This window comes from Aspergillus karnatakaensis (genome assembly GCF_047715665.1).
Source record: "Aspergillus karnatakaensis strain CBS 102800 unplaced genomic scaffold BJY04scaffold_44, whole genome shotgun sequence".
Classification (NCBI taxonomy): Eukaryota; Fungi; Ascomycota; class Eurotiomycetes; order Eurotiales; family Aspergillaceae; genus Aspergillus; species Aspergillus karnatakaensis.
This window is the reverse complement of record NW_027395756.1, coordinates 271,664-291,199: the sequence shown is the minus strand read 5'-3', so window position 1 is coordinate 291,199 and position 19,536 is coordinate 271,664. Positions and strand designations below refer to the sequence as shown.

Sequence of the window (19,536 nt, the reverse complement as noted above, 5' to 3'; positions counted from 1 at the left end):
TAAGCCCTTGTCGCTCTTACCGAATTGGATGCCCTCGTGGTCTGACCCCCGGCCTCCAAAGAGCTTGGGAAATAACTGCGGTGAATTTCCGCGAATCAGACCCTGCCCGCGGAGGTTTGCGGGAAAATGTGAGCTGGTGATGGCGAATGCAGAGAGGAGCAAAGAAGGAATCATCTTCTGGCCGTCTTGTCCATTTCGGTCTCGGCCAACGGTCCGTGTCGCCCAGGTTCGTTGTTAAAGACAAGTCTTTTGGAGCACACTTCCAATTGATTGCATGGACAGTCGCAAATCCTCAGATATACTATGTCCGAGCTTTGGTACCAGAAACCCGCTATTGGATGGGACGAGGCCCTACCGGTAGGCAATGGACGACTTGGGGCCATGGTCTATGGGAGGATCGATACTGAATTGCTCCAGCTCAATGAGGACTCGGTCTGGTATGGAGGTCCGCAAGACCGTCTTCCAGAAGATGCATTAAAGAATCTACCACGGTTGCGGGAGTTGATTCGACAAGGAGATCACAAGCAGGCCGAGCAATTGGTCCGTCGCGCTTTCTTCGCCTCTCCAATTAGCCAGCGACACTGTGAACCTCTCGGTACCCTGTCTCTGGAATTTGGCCATTCCTTCGACCAGGTGGCAAGCTATCGACGATCCTTGGATTTGAACGAGGGAATTGCCCATGTACAGTATGAGTACAATGGCGTTCAATTTCATCGTCAGGTACTTGCCAGCCATCCTGACGGTGTACTCGCTATTCGGATACAAGCTTCGCGGCATACCGAGTTCTTAGTTCGTCTCAGTCGGCTAAGCGATCTGGAATACGAAACCAATGAGTTTCTAGACGAATTATCGGTAGACGATCGGTCAATAACGATGCAGGTCACTCCAGGAGGCAAGGACAGTAACCGCGCCAGCTGCAAGGTAGCAATTCGCTGCGAGAACGGCGATCAGGAGTCCGCCAGAATCGAGCGAGTCGGCAAGAACCTCGTCGTCACTGCGAGGGATGTCCTGGTCCTGGTCGCTGCGCAGACGACTTACCGACACGAAAACATTATTCGAGCGACGACTGCCGATTTAGACGCGGCACTGGCCTACTCAATAGACGACATATGGCGTCGACATATAACTGATTATCAAGCCCTATATGGGCGCCTGGAATTGCAATTGAGTCCGGACGCAACATACAAACCCACAGACGAGCGGATCAAGAATGAGCGAGATCCAGGGCTCTTCGCTCTGTACCTGCACTACAGCCGCTACCTCTTGATATCCTGTAGTCGCCCAGGGAAGAAAGATGGCTCAGATCGCGTATTGCCTGCGACACTGCAGGGTATCTGGAACCCTTCGTTTCATCCTCCATGGGGCTGTCGTTACACGATCAATATAAACCTCCAGATGAACTATTGGCCCGCCAACGTGGGCAATCTGTCTGAGTGTGAGCGACCCCTGTTCAGCTTGCTCGAGCGTCTTGCTGTTACCGGCGCCGAAACCGCACGTAAAATGTACGGTTGTCGCGGGTGGACGGTGCACCACAACACTGATATTTGGGCTGATACAGCTCCTGTGGACCGCTGGATGCCGGCCACTCTTTGGCCGCTAGGTGGTGCTTGGCTTTGTTTTCATATTTGGGAGCACTTCCGCTTTACCGGAGATCAGATCTCGCTAGCCCATCTATTCCCAGTGCTAAGAGGCTGCGTCGAGTTCCTAGTAGATTTCCTAGTGGACGACGCCTCGGGTCAATACAAGGTAACCAACCCATCGTTATCTCCTGAGAATACGTATCGTGCTGCACAGGGAGAGGCAGGTGTGCTGTGCGAAGGCTCAACGATTGACGTCCAGTTGGTGCGCGCTGTCTTGGAGGCATTTGTCGCAGCACTAGAGGTACTAGGTCTCTCGCAAGATGAACTCCTGCCTAGTGTAAAGGAAACGCTACTCCGACTGCCTCCAATCCGTATTGGTTCAGCAGGGCAGCTCCAAGAATGGATGTCTGATTATGATGAGCTCGAGCCGGGTCATCGGCACGTTTCGCATCTTTGGGCTCTATATCCGGGTAAAGACATCACTGTGGACACAACACCCGAGCTAGCCAAAGCCTGCGCTGTTACTCTCCGCCGACGACAGGCAGCCGGTGGTGGCCATACAGGGTGGAGCAGAGCGTGGCTTCTCAACCTGCATGCCCGGTTGAGGGACGTAAACGAGTGCTCCTCACATCTGGAGCGACTCTTAGCGGATTCGACCCTACCGAACCTCTTAGATACACATCCGCCATTCCAGATCGATGGTAATTTCGGAGGTGGCGCCGGAATCTTGGAGATGTTGGTGCAGTCACATGAAGACGGTATCATACGACTACTCCCCGCCTGCCCAGCAGCATGGAAGACTGGGCGGCTTCGGGGAGTCCGGGCGCGTGGTGGCTTCGAGCTTGAGTTTGGCTGGGAAGATGGAGCCATCCAAGGGCCGGTTATTGTGAAGTCAGAACTAGGACTTAGGGCTGTGGTTCACTACCCAGACGGAGCACGCAAGGTGTTGGAAGCGAAGGGGGTGACCATCCTCAACGACGAAGATGATTAAACAAGCATTTCAAGAGTAAACGAAAATCCAAGCCAAAGCTAAATGGCACTTCAAAATCGTGGCGCTATTAGGGCCGTAGTTAGAGCTAGCAGCCCCTCCTGCAAACCCCGCCGGAAAAATGCCCAAGGGTGTTTTCCAACAATCACCGGCTCGAATTGAAAGCCAAGCCCCCGATTATCCGAGGAAAGGCCCGAGATCCAAGGATTGATTGTTTGAGGCGTCGATGGCACTCTTCTTAAGCTCTTGTTCAAGTGGCCATTTAGCCTGGACAAGCACGGACTTTCAAGGAACACGACGAAAAAGACGACCAAAGCATGACCATGGATTTGACCCCAGTCGAGGACCTCAAGGGTACTCTGCGCCCTGATTTCTTCCATGGCTACGCCACTGCAGCGCCGCAGGTTGAAGGAGCGTGGAACAAGGACGGCAAAGGCCTCTCGATCTGGGACACCTTCGGCCACACTCCCGGCAAGGTCAAAGATGGCAGCACAGCCGACGATGCGGTTAGGTCTTATGACTTCTTTCGCGAGGACGTCGCGTTGATGAAGTCGTACGGGGTCAATGCATACCGATTCTCGCTATCCTGGTCACGTATTATTCCGCTTGGAGGAGCGGACGATCCTGTCAATGAGCTAGGCATCAAGTACTACCAAGACCTGATTGAAGAGCTACTCAGGAATGGCATTACGCCATTTGTGACCCTCTTTCACTGGGACGTGCCGCAGGCTCTAGAAGATCGATATGGAGGCATGCTCAACCAGGAGAGATTCGTTCCTGATTTTGTTCGCTACGCACGTGTCTGCTTTGAGAGATTAGGGCCACGGGTCCGCCATTGGATTACTTTCAACGAGCCCGGAGTGTATTCGCTGGCTGGCTATGCGGCGGGTGTGCATGCTCCTGCTCGGTCCTCCTTTCGAGATCTCAATGAGGAGGGAGACTCCTCTACAGAGCCATTTACCGTCTCTCATACAGAGTTGATAGCCCACGCTTACGCCTCGAAGCTCTATAAAGAAGAGTTCAAGTCGATTCAAAATGGGACCATTGGCATTACCCTGCACGGGAACTGGTCAGAGGCCTTCAGTGAGAGTGAAAAGGACCAAGAGGCAGCAGAGCGAGCACGAGAGTTTGAGATTGCATGGTTCGCAGATCCTCTATACAAGACCGGCGATTACCCTGCATCAATGCGCGCTCAGCTCGGGGACCGCCTTCCACGGTTCACTCCAGAGGAGTCGGGGCTCGTGCTGGGAAGTTCCGAGTTCTACGGCATGAACTCATATACAACCTTCTTTGTAGAGCACAAGGACACACCTGCAGATATAAACGACCATAAAGGTAATATCATTGTCCACGACACCAACAGCAAGGGCGAGTCTCGTGGCGAAGAGTCTGATACACCTTGGTTGCGAATGGCACCGGTAGGATTCCGCAAGCTGCTGAATTGGATCTGGAACCGGTATCATGTGCCCATTTATGTCACAGAGAATGGTACAACTGCTAAGGGGGAGACGGCCCCGACCCCAGAGGTGCTCAACGACACCTTCCGCATACGATTCTTCGAGGGCTATGTGGGTGGGTTGGCCCGTGCTGTCAAAGAGGATGGGGTTGATATTCGGTCATACTTTGGCTGGACCTTTACCGACAACTGGGGTAAGTGTAGTCCTTCTTGGTTTCTCCTCTGAAGCTAACAAGAGTAGAATGGGCCGCTGGCTACTCGGACCGATTTGGTAGCACTTTCATCGACTTTGACTCTCCGGATAAGACAAGGTATCCGAAGCAATCGGCATACTATCTGAAGGCGTTGTTTGAACATTTGATTGCCACATCTTGATAGATTTGAGATAGTTCCATGCAGTATGCAGACAAAGCAATAATAGATAAGAGCAGAGCAGCGTAAGAATCCAGGCAGTGTACGGAGTACTCCGTTCGAGATCGGCGCACATGTGAAAGCGGTAAACAATGGCAGAATATGGCATGTTTCCCCAGATAAAATCGTGGATAGCTTCAATTCGCAGATAAACACATTGACTCTGCAGTCATGATGCGTCCTCCCCTCTACCAGAGAGTGTGCATCTATTGCAGGCTTTCTCGTCGCTCTTACGCCTCCATCCCTCGTCCTCCCACCGCTCCAAGACCCGCCCCCGACATCAAGCACATCCGCCAGAACCCCGAGCTCTACGCTGAAAACTGTCGCAATCGCAATTACCCCACGCAAGCGGACTATCCGTCTAAAATCCAACAGCTCTCAGATGAAATTCGCCAAATAGATATACAGCTCAAGCCCTCGCGCTCACGAATAAAAGCCCTCGAGAAAACAATTGGGAGGCTTCAGAATCCAGCCACCGACCATAAAGAAAAAGAACAAGAGCCCGCTCTCCGCGCCGAAGCCCAGCAATTGAAAAATGAATCGCAGACGCTGACAACTCGCATGGCCTCATATGGCGAACAAATCAACGAACTCGCACTTTCGCTACCCAATCTCTCCTCCGCTCACACCCCCGTCGGCTCCGAGCCAGCTCTTATAGAATACCTCAATTTCGACCCTCAATCGCCGCCCTCCTGGGTCCACCACTCCGACTCCTCTCGCTCTCATGTCGCCATTGGCTCTGCTCTTGGTCTAATAGACTTTGCCAGCGCTGCGACCACCACTGGCTGGGGCTGGTACTTCCTCACCGGCGAGGGCGCCATCCTAGAACAAGCCCTAATTCAGTACTCTCTCTCGGTTGCTCGACGACACGGTTGGAATCCCGTATCTCCGCCCTCGATCGTCTACTCCTACGTTGCAGATGCGTGCGGCTTTCAGCCCCGCGACCAAAACAATGAACAACAAATATGGGCCATTGAGCAGGCGGAGAAAGACAAGGCCAAGCCCCAGCGGTCTCTCGCTGCTACAGCCGAGATTCCCCTAGCTGCCATGCATGCTGGTCGTGAATTCGATGCTTCTGCCCTCCCGCTCAAGTTAGTAGGCCCTAGCCGCTGCTATCGCGCCGAAGCAGGGTCTCGCGGCGTAGACACAAAGGGCTTGTACCGCGTCCACGAATTCACAAAGGTGGAGATGTTCGGCTGGGCAGATAACTTCCCCGCGTCATCTACACCAACATCCGACGACCTCTTCGATAATCTCCTCACAGTACAAAAAGAGATCCTTACCTCCCTCCGCCTCCCCTGCCGCATCCTTGAAATGCCAACAGGCGACCTCGGCGCTAGCGCCACCCGCAAACGCGATATCGAAGCCCTGTTCCCGTCGCGATTGCGCGGCGAGGATTTTGAGAGTGCATGGGGAGAAGTCACTTCGGCCTCCATCTGCACAGACTACCAGTCCCGGCGATTAGGCACACGCGTGCGCAGAAATGGAGCAAAAGAAACTCGTTTCCCGCATACCGTGAACGGAACTGCAATGGCCGTACCGAGAGTTTTGGCCGCCATTCTAGAAAACGGATGGGATACGGAGAACAGGGTAGTCGTTATCCCTGAAGTCCTGCGGCCATTCATGGGCGGCCTCGAGGTGATTGGGAAGCAGAACCCATGAGCACCTGGATTCTTCTGACGTGTACTATACATCTACCTACCTGTATTATAATAAGTATCTTGCTATAGCAAGCGACCATGATTCTCTATCTAGAGAACAGTAGATAATTTATATCAACTAAATACTTTCAGATTTTCGACAACACCACTTAGATTGAGAAAGAAAACAATCAGATAACTAGCATGACCCTCCCCTTTCTCCATAAGCCGCAAAAGAAGTACTCCAAAATCGATATAATTTCTTTTGTAGGGTACAGACCAGGAATCTCGGGTGACTAACTCAACTCAGGGCCTCAGGCCCAAACTGCACGGTACGGGTCGCCTCGCCGAAGGAGCCCATGCATAAGCGCAGTCTTGACGTGGCTGTCGGGGTCTGGAAACCTCTCCTGAGGTGAGCTCCGACTCCAGCTCCAGCTCCAGTTGGGAGCCGGTTGCCTTCGCATTGATTGGCGGCAAGTGCCGCCTGCAGGTCGGATTCGAATGATACGGTTGGGGGTGTACAAGTGGCACTGGAGGCTTCTAGGTTACCTAGGCGATCCTGTAGCCAGTTTCGAAGATACTCTGTAGGATGAATGCTGGTGCTTATTACTTACTTAGGCAGACTGGTTGATTGGAAAATCAGCCAATACTGTACGGAGATTGTAAAATATTGTTGTTCATTTAGTTCTCTAGGCAAACCGGTTGGCAAATTATCCAATTGCTCTGTACATGTACTCTTATCCTGCAGGTGTTATGTAAATGGTACTGTAAATAATCCCAATGTGATAAAAATACCGCCCACATGCAAAAGTATACAGCAGGGTGGAAGGGAGCCCAAATCGTCAGCAGAAACAAACAAGAGAATCATCACTTCATCAACCTGGCGTAACGACGTGGCAAAGTTTGGAACAGCGGAGATGAGAAGGTCGAAATTGGAGTTGTAATATCGTTAATAAAGAGATCTCATCGAGGTCGTAAAGTCATAAGCATAAGAGTCTGAGATGGTTTGGGTATCGGCAGTCATTTCGGTCGTAAATCATTCCCACGGGATATCGTCATCTTCGACTTTGACACATGTAAGGTAAGGAATTGTATCGCTCAAGTCACCTCCTTTTAGATCCAATTCAAGAAAGTTGCGCATGAGAGGTTTGACGATTTCACGGGCCAGCCGCTTGATTTCGTCCATCTTTCGTTCGAATCGCTTAAGCACCTCACGGGTATACAGGGCCTCCGAGGACGCTGTCGGGTGAACCTTGAGAAACTTCTTGAGTTCCTCATGCGAGAGGTACGCTTGCGTCGAGGAGGAGCCAATAAGCCGATAGACGCGAGCCGAAGCAACTGCTGTCGTGGTCACGGTTGGGCTGTCGGTCGGTCGGGAAGCGGAGAGAGTTGTCGCAGTTGTTGCAGAAGCTGCACGGTTAGATTGGACATGATTCGCAGGGTGACTGTTATTTTTGAGAATCGGTGGTGGAGGTGGGGTGGTGCTATCAACAAGCCATTGCCGGAAGAGGGAGATGGCAAGCCAGTCCAAGTAGGCGTTTTGCGGAGTGACACGCTCCCCGCGGGATGTGGTGAGCGTAAGACGCAAAAGTTTGGAGTCAATGCGTGCCTTAAGGTCCTCCAAATCCTCATATTTGTCCTCGATAATGTCCTGTACGAGAGGAGGCAGCGGGGAATAGGGTCCGCTGCGGAGATGGGATTGTCCTGCCGGCCATTGGCCGACGACGTGGATCAGGGCCTCGGAGAAGATGACACGACTTCGTGCAAGGTACCCTAGCTTGAGATAGCTTGGCGGATATTTGGCGATTTGTTTGAAAAGTCGCGACCCAAAGCCTAGAAGATGGTGGTCGACGCGGGGTCCAGTGACGGGTAGGGCATCATACATATCCGCCAGGGCTAGAAGGGCCTTGCATTCTGCATATGCAGTAGCAATGTTGATGGTGTTAAGTATTGGTGGGTGGTTGTAGAATAGCCGGAACAGGTTGTCATAATCACGGAGTATGGGATCCATCGTCCTTTCATTGGTCGCGTTCGTGTTTGCTGCAGCCGCCGCTACCGCACTCGACCTATGTGGCAGATGGATTACGGACTGCAGACCAGCCAAGTTTGCCATAGAGCGAGCAAATCCGGCATGATTGCTCGATGGTTTGGTCATCGGCTTCGCATACGGTCCGAAGTCGCTCACGATGGCACCAGAGGTACTAGGTGGCTGGAACCAATGCCGGGAGTAAGTTCGTGTTGACCGGGCCAATACGGGACGAGGTACATACCTTCTGGGCGAGTATTGGTTCCTCATCCTCTGCCTTATTTTCCCAGTCTAGTTCATACCGCCATCGCTTCTTCTCGGGCGCTAATTGAGTTACCCCGGCGTCGGACTGCGCCAAGGTGGAACCATTGGAAAGCGACGAAGCGTCTTCACTGATTCGCGATAGGGTTCCCGAGTCGGGGTTGTTGGGTGGCCGGCTCACGGCGGGTTGTCGCGACCACTCTTCCTGTGTGCTAGTCTCAAAGAAGCCAGAGCATTGCGCGAGGATGAGTCGGTGCAAAAGATACCGGTTCTCTTGGGGGCCAGCGCGTATCACTATCTCAACGTCACCAGTATGGGTGAAGATCGGAAAATCGTTCAGAGGCTGATGGATGAGGCCGCCGTGATGGGAGCGACTCGAGCGATGTCGCCGAGTGGTGTGGGAGTGACGCGACACAGATGACAGTGCGCTTTGAGCAGGCATGGAGCGCTCGAGCACTTGAGCCTGGGAGACCATTTCTGAGTGTGTAGTAGGCACAGAGGACTTTCGCATAGTATGAGGGTGCGGTGATCGAACACCTAGAATATTCTTACGTGCAGCATCCAATCTAAGGTAGCGCACACGATATTGTAGAGGAGACTCGGTGGAAGGTCGCTAGATCTCGGCCTCAGCGGGCGCGAGGGTACGGATAGCGAACTAAGAATAGCGACAAAGTAGAACTATAATCAAGATCAGTAAGTTGTCAACAAAGAGTCACAAAACGGAAAGAAAATGGAATAGAACCATGGGAAAAGAACGTACAAAGGACAGGAAACTCCGAGGGAGCAACTAGGGGAGATCCATGGTGGCGGATTCAGGAGAAAGGAAGAGCAGTTGTTGATGGGAGGTGATTTGTTGTGGTGGTGAACCCAGGCACTCGGTTGCAGTCACATGAAGATCCATACCGGTATCGTATCGTATCGTATCGTATCGTAACCGTCGATAAGCTTTCCTTATCGGTCCCGTCATGTGATCTGACCCATCCTTCGGGGAATCTCGAGTCTCGACTCGACCTCCATTCAGCTCTCCGCTCTGCTCTGCCCGGCCCATCTGACTCGTTCCATTTCATTGCTTTTTCCCATGGCTGATGCTGCTGCTGCCCGTCATCCTCTTATCAGACGCCCCTGCTGATTCCAATCCCGCCTAACCGATATATCCGCTCTTTCTGCGACATTTTCTCCCCCAAGGATGGCGAGTGGTGTCATGCTCGGGTTTTCTGATCGAGTCTCCGTTCAGTTCTGCTGTGTCGGTGCAACGCCATGAGCAAAGGCTGCTATACCTGCCGTCGCCGCCGCATTATCTGCGACAATGGACTCCCCACGTGTCGGAAGTGCCGGGATGCGGGGAAGGAATGTCTGGGGTATCAAAAACCCCTCGTTTGGGTCAAGGGTGGAGTGGCTAGTCGGGGCAAGATGATGGGTCGCAGCTTCGGTGATTCTAAAAAGAAACTCGATGATGCTCACAAGAGCCATGATGAGCTTGACCATGCCGATTCCACCTCCGTCGAGATAGCTACTTACGCCGGGACGACGAACTCGTCAAATCCCCAACTTCCTGACGAGAACCGTGCGGCCAAGTCGACGGAGTTGACGCGGATTGCCTCTCAGGAAACGGTCGCGACAGACATTACAGTCCAGACACCATGGGTGCTCGTAGATCCATTGTTCCAGGACTGCAGTCGATTGTCCAGATTTTATATCAGCCACTGTATGTTCATCGCCAACATCTCACTCATACAGCAATCTCAGCTAATTTAATATTCTTCTCCCCAACAGTCAATCAAAACCTTGCTGGGTATTTGACTCTCTATTCTAATGTGAAGAACCCTTTTCAGGATCTCATCCCGTTGGTCAATGATTCGCCTGTCATTGCTCACTCGCTCGCTGCTATGGGTGCCTTACATTACGTGATTTTGGCAAACGGGGAGTTTTCTCCCATGCCGTGGGCTGGTGCGAGACTATCAATTAGCGATCCAACTACTCCACCAGAAGCGGTAGGACCAGCCGACCTCGGCGCCTTGTCTCGACGTTCTTGCCCCAGAGCCTATGAGCATTTCCTTGGACTTAAGCAACGTGCTCTACACCAGCTGTCACGGGATGTGTCTGACCCCAGTCTCCGCAGCGACAACCGTACTTTGGCAGCCATCATGGTTCTTGCTTTGATGGATGCCATTGAATCAGGACATGGTGCTTGGAAATTCCACTTGGAAGGGGCAAAGAAATTGTTGGAGAATCGTAGCCATGTCAAATCAAGTCAAGCGCAAACTATGATGAACTGGCTGGATGATTTTGCTACCGATGGATGTCTAGTGTAAGTTGGAGGCTTGACGTCCATTTAAATATTATATAGTCTGAGCTAACATTTCCATGTAGAATCCAGCTCATGGGCTCCACTTTGGCTCGACCCGGTACTCTATCGAAGCCTTTCTATACCTCTGCCATGGGAGCTTCGGCTCTGAAGCGCCTAGAAGAAACATCCTGGGTCGGCTGTCCTGCCTATTTGCTGGAGGCTATTTTCTTCGTCCACGCATTCTTTGACCTTGAACTCAGTCACGATTTAAGTTCCCAACCGAGCACGGTCTTCCCATCCGAATATCTCCCAGAAGGCTCAAACCCTCTCCACTGCCCTGAGAATCTCCCCAAACATATTCAGGCTTTTGACCCCGTTGCTTGGGCAGAGTCACTCCAAAGCTACCTTTTTCTTCCGGATCTTTCCATGCGGATTGCCCTAGCAAATATATACAAGGCCGCTGTCTACCTCTACGCTACCAGAGTTCTATCTCGCCCTCGACCAGGCGCGACGACTGTCTCTACGACCATTGGCCTTCCCCTTGACCACACCGAAGTTGCCGCCTTTCTCATCCACCAGTTCACCCTCATACCCTCCTCCGACCCACATTTTAAATGCCTCATCTGGCCCTCCTTCATCGCCGGCGCCGAATGCAGAGACCCCGCGCAGCGCCCATTCATCCTCGAAACCCTCCGCAGCCTCTACTTTCACCTCACAAGCGTTAACGTCCGTAACGCCGCATGGGTTCTCACGATGATGTGGCGAAAGCGTGATCATCGCCGTGAAGAGGGATCTAAGGCCAGGTTCCGTGCAGACCATGATCACGACTATAATAGCTTTTCTTCGGTCGCGTCGCGATCGCCTTCGCTTACTACTACACCTACTCCGACTGTGACCACGGCCACTCCTTCGACGGCTACACCGTTAAGCCCTAGTGACGACTATTACTATGATGATGATGACTTTGACTGGATTCAGGAGTTGGATGATTCCAGGATTGATTGGCTATTTATATGAATGCCGCACTTTGTTTACCGTAGTTATTAATACCCTGTACGTAAATCTTTCAACATGCTGAGAACCATTTATTTTAGTTTCTACTACACTTCCGCTTTAGCAGAGGTATAGTAAATATTCAGTTTCCCGTAATCTGTATGCTCTTTATACTTGGCATCGGCTCAACGGCCGCGGTGATTCTTCGAATTGTTTTGCTCAACTATTTACAGACTGGTTATGTATAGACTCGAAAAGTACTCAGATCCCAGGACAGCAGGTCTCGTCCCACAACAGTGGATTGAAAAAGCTAGGATGGGATACAATAGGTCATATAATATATATCTTGGTTGGAAATATGGACGAGAAGGGTCAAATAGAGAATATATGCGTGAGGGGGGGACTCCTTCCATCTAAATGCAGCAGAGATATCAATCAACATCACCATCGGCCAAGAACAGTGGTAAAAACGGGAGCGAGAAAAGAGTATCGAGCGACTATTAAGAAAGAATAATGTGAGAAGAGAGGTGAGAGAGTAAAGGGTAGTAAAGAAGAAGAAACCGCTCATGATTGTAAAAATGCAAGACTAGGTAAAATAGCGCTCGAGACTAATGATAACGTCACAGAAGAGAGATTCTTACAGATGCAATAGATCGACAAGGGAAAGAAGAAAAAACAGATGTACAAAGGAAATGGGTAAGTAGCCCGACTCGAGGTTGGGAAATGTGAACTCAGGGATATATGTATTGATGGGAATGTGAGAGCTCCGATGGGTTGATGTGGAGGATACACCGCATGCGGAATACTGGCACAAGCAAGAGTTGTAGGTGTATACGGGTTTATGCATATTGCAGAGATGATTTGCCGCGTCGTGCCGCAAAAACTCAGCTCAAGAAGATGTGAACTGGTTGGAAAAATCAGGGTATCGGAAGTCGACAGCATAAAAAGTGGAACAGGCGGTGTATTGATGAAAATTAGAAAACTGCGGCGAGGCCGTTCTTCGAATGGCGTCGACTGAATCGTTTCTTCCCTTTGACAGAGTCCGAATCAGTTCCTTGGTGCTTGACAAGGGTTGCTCGTCCTGATGGTGGTGGTGCTTCGTGAGGGGTTTCCGAGGCTCGGTCGAGAGTATTGGCGTGGCTAGAGAATCCGGAGGATAGGTCACGGAAGGCATCATCGGCCGAGTAAGAGCCGCTGTTTTGTTGCATCAGAGCCATCTCTCGTGCGCGATCGAGAGTATCTAGCCAGTCTTGTGCAGATAGAGCGGTTGTGCCTATGTTGCTCGACGACGGCTTGGGGTCCTCGAAAACAAAATGCTTCTCACGCTACAGATTATTGGTTAGTACGAAGTCTAAATGGTTCTATAAGGGAAAGTTCTTACCGTATCCACAATCCAGCATGACACGCCTTTGGCGTCTGTGGAGGTGCGGTAATGTGTGCCTGGAGCAAGCAAAGACAATTCCATCTTTGTCTTCTTCTCCTCTCCGCCAGCAGGAGCCATTATTATCCGGCCGGATGAAGTGATCATAACCAAGCGTTGGCGCTTCTTCGTCGTGCTACCCCCAAAAAACCGTGAAAACTTCTTCGGGGCTTCATATTCCCCATGCTTCGAAACGGGACTATGGGAAGCCGGTGAAGAGACAACCACAAGATTTCCCAGCTTCAGTATCCTTTCATTGTTCTTGGTCAATACGGGAGACCATTCGATGTCAAGCTGGCTTGGGGCTGGCAATTCAGTGACCAGCCGGGGCACCACCCGCGAATTCGCAGCTGAGGGTGCTGTGTTGATGCTCGGTGGGAAGCTGTCTCCTTCCGAACCACCATTCAGTTTGATAGGCTCACGTGCAGGGGGGCTATAAGCTTTCAAGCGAGGTGCCTTCTGCTTCCAGAGATCTGTGCCCCACGTTATGCCTTGGAAAAACTCATGATTTTTGATGTGTTCAATCGGGAGACGCCGGGCTGGATCAAGAACGAGGAGGCGCTCGACCAAATCGCGAGCGACGCTGGGAAAGCCGAGAGGGAATTCGTACTCTAAAGCGACAATCTTCTGGAACGTTTGGTACTCATTACCAGCTTTGAAGGGTGGGCGTCCCGCTAAAAGCTGATAGATGATACAACCAAAAGCCCACAAGTCGCTCGCTTTGCAAGCATTTTTGTCGGTCAACAACTCGGGGCTGACATACTCGGCCGTACCGACAAAAGAGCTTGCACGCTCTTCTTCAGGCATATCTGAGTCTAAAGATGGAATGCCGCCAGGATTTTGGATAGGTTGCGGGCTCTTCAAAATCTTTGCAGTGCCGAAATCGGTGATTTTGATGTGCATTTGGTTGTCAAGTAGGACATTTTCCGGCTTCAAATCTCTGTGGATGACGCCGCGCTTGTGCATGTAGTCGATTGCGTCCAGTATCTGAGCGCCATAAAACCTCGTGCACTCTTCATCGAACGAACTCATTCGCTTCAGCACGCCTAGCAGTTCGCCGCCCTTGCAAAGATCCAAGACAAAATATAGCGAGCGCTCATCTTGGAACGTATAATACAATCGCACAACTCCCGGATGGTCGGTGAGGCGATTCAGGGTATCCTTTTCGATATTTACATACTTCACCTTCTTCTCCTTGATAATGTGCCGTTTATCCAGAATCTTGATCGCATACTCCTTAAGAGTTTGCCGATCTGTTCCCAAAACGACGGTGCTATAGGAGCCTTCCCCAAGGGTGTGGCCGAAAGAAAAATCCCGAACTCCTTTCTTGATGTAACGGGCGACCGGTTTCCCATTCGCGTCAATCTCCTGCCTCACGGTGACGGCGGCACCGCGGTCTTGCCATTCTTCACTGCTCGACATGGGGCCATTCTCTATTCCGTATGGCGACCCGGACAGTTGTGGGGCGCCTCCGGCGCGTGCTCGAGATGGTTGACGCAATATTGCTGCTCCGTTCGCAGATGATATTTGTGCTGTGTGGTAGGAGCGGTCGCTATGCGTGTTATCGCGGATAGGCACACCAGCTTGGTAGGCTGCGGAGCCTCCACGAGATTCGGCCCGTGCTAGGCTTTCAGAAGCAGACGAGGCGGCAGAATCCGTCCGGATACGGTATGAACTTTCTCGGGTGGGAGTCGCCGTAACGCCGTTCGCGTATAAAGTTGATACGGGGCGGGAGGAAGTCGAAGGGGGAGGAAGCTGTGGTTGTGAGGAGTAGGGGGTGGTGTAATGTGAAACTGGTTGTTGCTGTATATCGGGGTGGTATGATTGATAGGAGACTCGATTTTCAACCGGCGGAAACGATGATAATGCACTGCCAGGTTGTTCAATCGATGTCGGCTCACTCCTCGAATCATTCGGCGCTATCGAAGCTGGAGGTGCAGCACTCGCAGCCGGAGTTGAAGCATCCTCCGACGAATGTAACGAGGCGTTGTCCGGGTTTGCTATGCGTAGGCCCCCCAGAGACTGGGAGAGACTAATATCGCCATCCATACTGGGCGCAGCAATTCACACAGGAGAACTTTGTTGCTCAATAGACCAGCTCAGGGGTTAACGATCGAAACGAAAGGGAGAGGCGATGTGGGGAGGACCGGCGGCCGTGGAGCGGAAGAGCTATCTTTGCGTAATTTGAGAGCGAGGACAACGCAAGAAGTCGGAACAACGGTCGGAACTGGAGAGGTTGGCAGGAGGAATGACTGAGAGTATTGGTATGGGTTCCCAGTCTCGGTAGTGTCGAGATAGGGAGAGGGGGTACCGACGGACTATGGCGGCGGTCGGAGACGGAGCGGACAATGCATGATCCAGAATCAGACGAGGGGTGGAGTGTCGGGGGACAGAACTAGAGCGATACTGAGCACTGCAAACAAGGGGAAAACAACAGAGAAAGGACCAAAGCGAGCGAAGGGGAATCGTACGGGGAGGGTTGAGAGAGGGTAGGGTGACGGAGGGTAAACGAGAGGAGCAGGAGGCAGAGGAAGATTGGGAGACGCGGAGGATTCGAGGCGGAGAGAAATTAAATCAAGTAACTTTAGACTGAAGGGAATCATCATGACAGCCACCCGATTATTCTTAGCATTGAACTACACGAAAGCCAGACTAAGCATTAGAGTATTATCAGCATGATGCTATGCAAATTCGAAATGGATACGCAGCGGCCCCCAGTATGGAGTTGCTTTGGAGTGGGCTCTGACTCTTAGGTGTCGTGTTGTTATTCTTAGTTAGGCAGAGGCATTCGTCAGTCACGGCTTGAGCTTGACTGAGCCACTCCACTGTTCGTCATCAATCTTGTGTGGCCTATATATATAGGCCATTTACTACGGAGTACCTTGCATCTTTCTAACGATTATCACAGTGGTGCTGAGAATTAGGTAGAATTCTGGATACTGATGCCGCTGTAAAGTTCACCTCCTCCGCGGCCCATACAACTTCCTATTTCGGAAATCATCCTCGCACCTTCCTTCTTTTAGACGAGGGATCAAATCCCCAACGACGACTCTGTCTAAAATCCCAGTAAAGCCTTGAATTTATGTAGACCTTCAACATCCTCCGCAATGCTGCGGTCCAAACCCACCTGCATTGCCCTCACCGAGGACGACCTCCGCTTTCACATCGACAGCATCTTCTCGCGAAACGAACAGCTTGTCAAGTGGCATCAGCAACGTACAGGGTCCGGAAACAGCTATGATGGAGACGAGGACGACGAAGACGGACTCTTCCTGGAGTCAGACAGTTTTTCTCCACCAGAAACTTTGTTCGAGTCCGAGTGCGATGAGACTCAGTCACAGACGATGGCAGGAAGCGGTCCACTAGAACAGGGGGAAGAAAGAGACTCTCTTGACGACAACAATCTTAGAGATAAAGCATACAATGGTTCACAGCAGTGGGGTTTACAATCTGCAAGAGATGCTCATCCACATAGAAATTCCCTCGATCTGATGCTGCAGACATCCCAACACAATCATTCAGAGTCCTTGTTCAACACAGCGCCACTTCCACCATCCGATGATGGGGACGAGACCAGTATTCTTGCAAGGCTCTTAGCTAACTTATTCCTTGAGCTGACTGGGCACACGTGCGCAGTGAATGATTCAGGTAACTCTTTCAAACCCTCTTGTTGCTAGATATCGCTAATGATCCTAACACAATATTCTCTCAAGGAAACCCTCGCCTTATCTCATCGTTCTTGAACAGCCCCCAAACAGGTCGGAGATCCAAAGGTCTTTCGAATACCACAATTCTTGAACATCCTCCGAGCGATTTATCAGGATTGCACCTTGTTCCCCTTAAAGCCGCACCCTCATCAGCACAAATGGAATATCCCGATCACACAGGGTCTTCTTCCGCAGGCAAGGAGCCACATGAGACAGTTTTCGATGAAATGAGTATTTTTGAAGCTCAAGCTCAGGAGTTCCTCGCTGCGCCAACCTCTGATCAAGGCAGTCTTGTACCTCAGCTGTCTCCCATTCAGGGTTCTTCAATTATCTCAACTGAAAGAAACGATGCCCCGCCTGATGAAGTGGTGAGTACCTGTTGAGAGCCCTCATCGCATTTGACTGATAGATACAAAGGATGCGGAAACCAATAAAGATCAAGACACCAGCGACCTAGTCTATCAAAACACCTTACAAGCTACTCACGCTAGTCAACACCTGCTTGAGTCAGACAATGAACAAACAGCTGCTCTTGTAAGTAACTATGTGATGTTTTGGGGAAGCTCTATATGCTAACTTTTTTTTTGTGAACAGCAGTCTCAACTAGAAAGTCAAGAGAACATCGCACCAGAAAGAACCACCGGACAACCTCCTTCGCGCGGGCTGTTTCAGGACCCATTCATTTCGGCAATGTTCCCTGACTCTGGCACCTCTGATCACGATACCACAGATCAATATTGCAGAATTATGGAAGGGCACGGTACTTTGCCGCCAAAGCAAGGCAGACGGAACCACAACTCAGATGGACCGGTTTGACAACTCCATCAAAATTTTCAGAACACTGCTAACTTCTGTCAAAGCTCGGTCAACTCATGCACCCAGCAATAGTAGATGCCGCTGCCTTCGAAGAGTACATCACAAAGCTTGCCACAGAGCTAGACCACGGATATTGACTGTTTGGCTTGCCCTTTCGTTATCAATATATGAGTCTTCTTTTTTTGTCCTTTATTTGCCGATGATTGGAACGACAATCTGGAATATGAACTAACCAGAGTGTCTTTCCGAGCTGGATAAAGCTAGGGACGAGCGAATATAATATCTGGGGGCTGAGAAGGAGGGTCAATCATCTTTGTTTATGCTACCAAGAAGCCGTATTCTTTAGCCAGTTTTCCTAGATTAGTAGAAATAAAAACAGTTGATGCAGGCAAAAGGCTCATTCACTACTGGATTTGAGCCCTAGATTTTGCGAGCAGAGCATCCTTACTCTGATAACGTTTTGAGGAACCGAGAAGGAGCTAGATGACATCGATATAAGCAACGTCCAGAGGACAAAGTCTCTGTATCCTACTCTCATTCATTCAAAGAGCGGCAAGCCTTCGCCCATTTCATCCCACCACTCCTCCGCATCCAACCCAAATCCCTCCCTGTCAATCCCCCCCATCGTAATAGCAGAGCCATACAATTCCGCCATAGCCGTCTCATTATCGAACCCTCCAGGAACCATGAGATCAAAGATAGAATAATGGTCCGATACCGCAAACACATCCTCCGCATGGCCTCTCAGCGTCTCAATATCCATGGCGCTCAGCACCTTATACACATCAACCTCGCTATCCTCCTCAATGGGGTGCGCAAAGGCGTTGGTAATCAGCTGTATTTTTGTCATCGAGTCGTGCTGAACGAAGATATTGCTGATGGTTTTGTAGCCCATAACGGTGGCATTGTCGAGGTCCCAGAGTCTGGCAAGGATCTGGAGGAGGGTCTCTTTAGTTGTGCTGGTTAAGAACTGCTTAACTTGGGGGAGCTCGACAAGGCATTCTCCTGGGTAGGTGAGGAGTGTGAAGCGCTTAAGGTCGCGGATGTCGGCTTCCCTGAGGGGAGTGCCTAGTCGGTGGTTGGTTGTGGTTGTGGCCTCGGTACCTGTAAGGGATGAGGTGTCTTCCGAGCCTTCTTGCTTTGCGATGTCCTCGACCGAAATGGCTGAGACGCTGGATGCGTCGGAGCGGTCGTCAGGGTCGGTGTCGACGTCCCCTAAGAAAGTCCAGTCCATGTCACCAAACTGTTCGTGCGGACTCTGGGTTTCAGGGAACCTTTCGAGATCGGCGACCGTTGTGTCTTCGGGCTCGAGCTCCGCAAGCCATTGCGCCCAGTTCATGTCTCGTTCGCCAAATCGGTACTCGTGGTATCGGTATTCGCCATTGCTGGTACTGAGAGCGTCTGATTCCTGCGAGGAGTGCGAGGCTCCAGTAACAGAGGATCCCATGTTTGGTATGAAATATCTATTTAGCAGTGGCGGAGGATGTGGGATAGGCGTAGCTTTTGTTGAAACTGTTTTTTTTTTTTTGAGCTCGGTGTTAGCTATCGCCCAGTGCTATAGATATAGAGCCCATTTGAACATGCGAATGAGTGGTAATCCTTACTGTTGTTGGAAACGAGGTCCAACCCCGAACTCTACCAACCAAAGAAACTCGAGAAGCCTTCTGTAATTGAGATTGGTAGGAAGGAGATGGGGGCCAGAAAAAAAGCACAAGGAGAAGAAGTTAGCCTGTGGTGGAATATGTAACACCTAATCTCCTCTGCAATGACAAGACTCTCCCTGGTTTTAGACATCGAGTCTCTGGGACTATTGAGCCATCTGATCAGTGAACAATCAAACATGAGGAAATAAGCTAGAGGTATTCAAAGCCCAAGTCTATGGCAGCTCTTGCTTACCCTAGTACTGGTATCTCGATTAGCCATAAAGGAACACTATTGTCCTCGGTTGAGT

General features: G+C 51.0%; 6 protein-coding genes across 6 annotated transcripts; 3 read left to right on the top strand and 3 right to left on the bottom strand.

Annotated features, from left to right (window-relative positions):
• Nucleotides 1-303: 303 nt before the first annotated feature.
• On the top strand, nucleotides 304-6,097 carry BJY04DRAFT_209176 (uncharacterized protein; the record flags this gene model as incomplete). Its single annotated transcript, XM_073714087.1, has 6 exons — nucleotides 304-384; nucleotides 418-540; nucleotides 577-2,525; nucleotides 2,885-4,218; nucleotides 4,535-4,562; nucleotides 4,651-6,097. 6 exons carry the CDS (start codon nucleotides 304-306, stop codon nucleotides 6,095-6,097), a joined length of 4,962 nt encoding a protein of 1,653 aa, XP_073568512.1.
• Nucleotides 6,098-6,735: 638 nt separating this feature from the next.
• On the bottom strand, nucleotides 6,736-9,094 carry BJY04DRAFT_195431 (uncharacterized protein). Its single transcript, XM_073712215.1, has 2 exons — nucleotides 8,346-9,094; nucleotides 6,736-8,284 (listed from the first exon to the last, which is right to left on the bottom strand). The coding sequence occupies exons 1-2, from the start codon at nucleotides 8,871-8,873 to the stop codon at nucleotides 7,112-7,114; spliced, it is 1,701 nt and encodes a 566-aa protein (XP_073568511.1). The 5' UTR covers nucleotides 8,874-9,094; the 3' UTR covers nucleotides 6,736-7,111.
• A 309-nt stretch (nucleotides 9,095-9,403) lies between these two features.
• BJY04DRAFT_195430 (Zn(II)2Cys6 transcription factor) lies at nucleotides 9,404-11,732 on the top strand. Its single transcript, XM_073712214.1, has 3 exons — nucleotides 9,404-10,067; nucleotides 10,136-10,670; nucleotides 10,733-11,732. Exons 1-3 carry the CDS (start codon nucleotides 9,620-9,622, stop codon nucleotides 11,664-11,666), a joined length of 1,917 nt encoding a protein of 638 aa, XP_073568510.1. The 5' UTR covers nucleotides 9,404-9,619; the 3' UTR covers nucleotides 11,667-11,732.
• Nucleotides 11,733-11,921: 189 nt separating this feature from the next.
• BJY04DRAFT_109628 (uncharacterized protein) lies at nucleotides 11,922-12,413 on the bottom strand. Its single transcript, XM_073708111.1, has one exon. It carries the CDS (start codon nucleotides 12,208-12,210, stop codon nucleotides 11,953-11,955), a length of 258 nt encoding a protein of 85 aa, XP_073568509.1. The 5' UTR covers nucleotides 12,211-12,413; the 3' UTR covers nucleotides 11,922-11,952.
• Nucleotides 12,414-15,262, bottom strand: BJY04DRAFT_109627 (PDPK1 family serine/threonine-protein kinase). Its single transcript, XM_073708110.1, has 2 exons — nucleotides 13,024-15,262; nucleotides 12,414-12,967 (listed from the first exon to the last, which is right to left on the bottom strand). The coding sequence occupies exons 1-2, from the start codon at nucleotides 15,109-15,111 to the stop codon at nucleotides 12,617-12,619; spliced, it is 2,439 nt and encodes an 812-aa protein (XP_073568508.1). The 5' UTR covers nucleotides 15,112-15,262; the 3' UTR covers nucleotides 12,414-12,616.
• A 636-nt stretch (nucleotides 15,263-15,898) lies between these two features.
• Nucleotides 15,899-17,974, top strand: BJY04DRAFT_195427 (uncharacterized protein). Its single transcript, XM_073712213.1, has 4 exons — nucleotides 15,899-16,710; nucleotides 16,776-17,137; nucleotides 17,187-17,303; nucleotides 17,364-17,974. The coding sequence occupies exons 1-4, from the start codon at nucleotides 16,170-16,172 to the stop codon at nucleotides 17,583-17,585; spliced, it is 1,242 nt and encodes a 413-aa protein (XP_073568507.1). The 5' UTR covers nucleotides 15,899-16,169; the 3' UTR covers nucleotides 17,586-17,974.
• The last annotated feature ends 1,562 nt before the right edge of the window (nucleotides 17,975-19,536 follow it).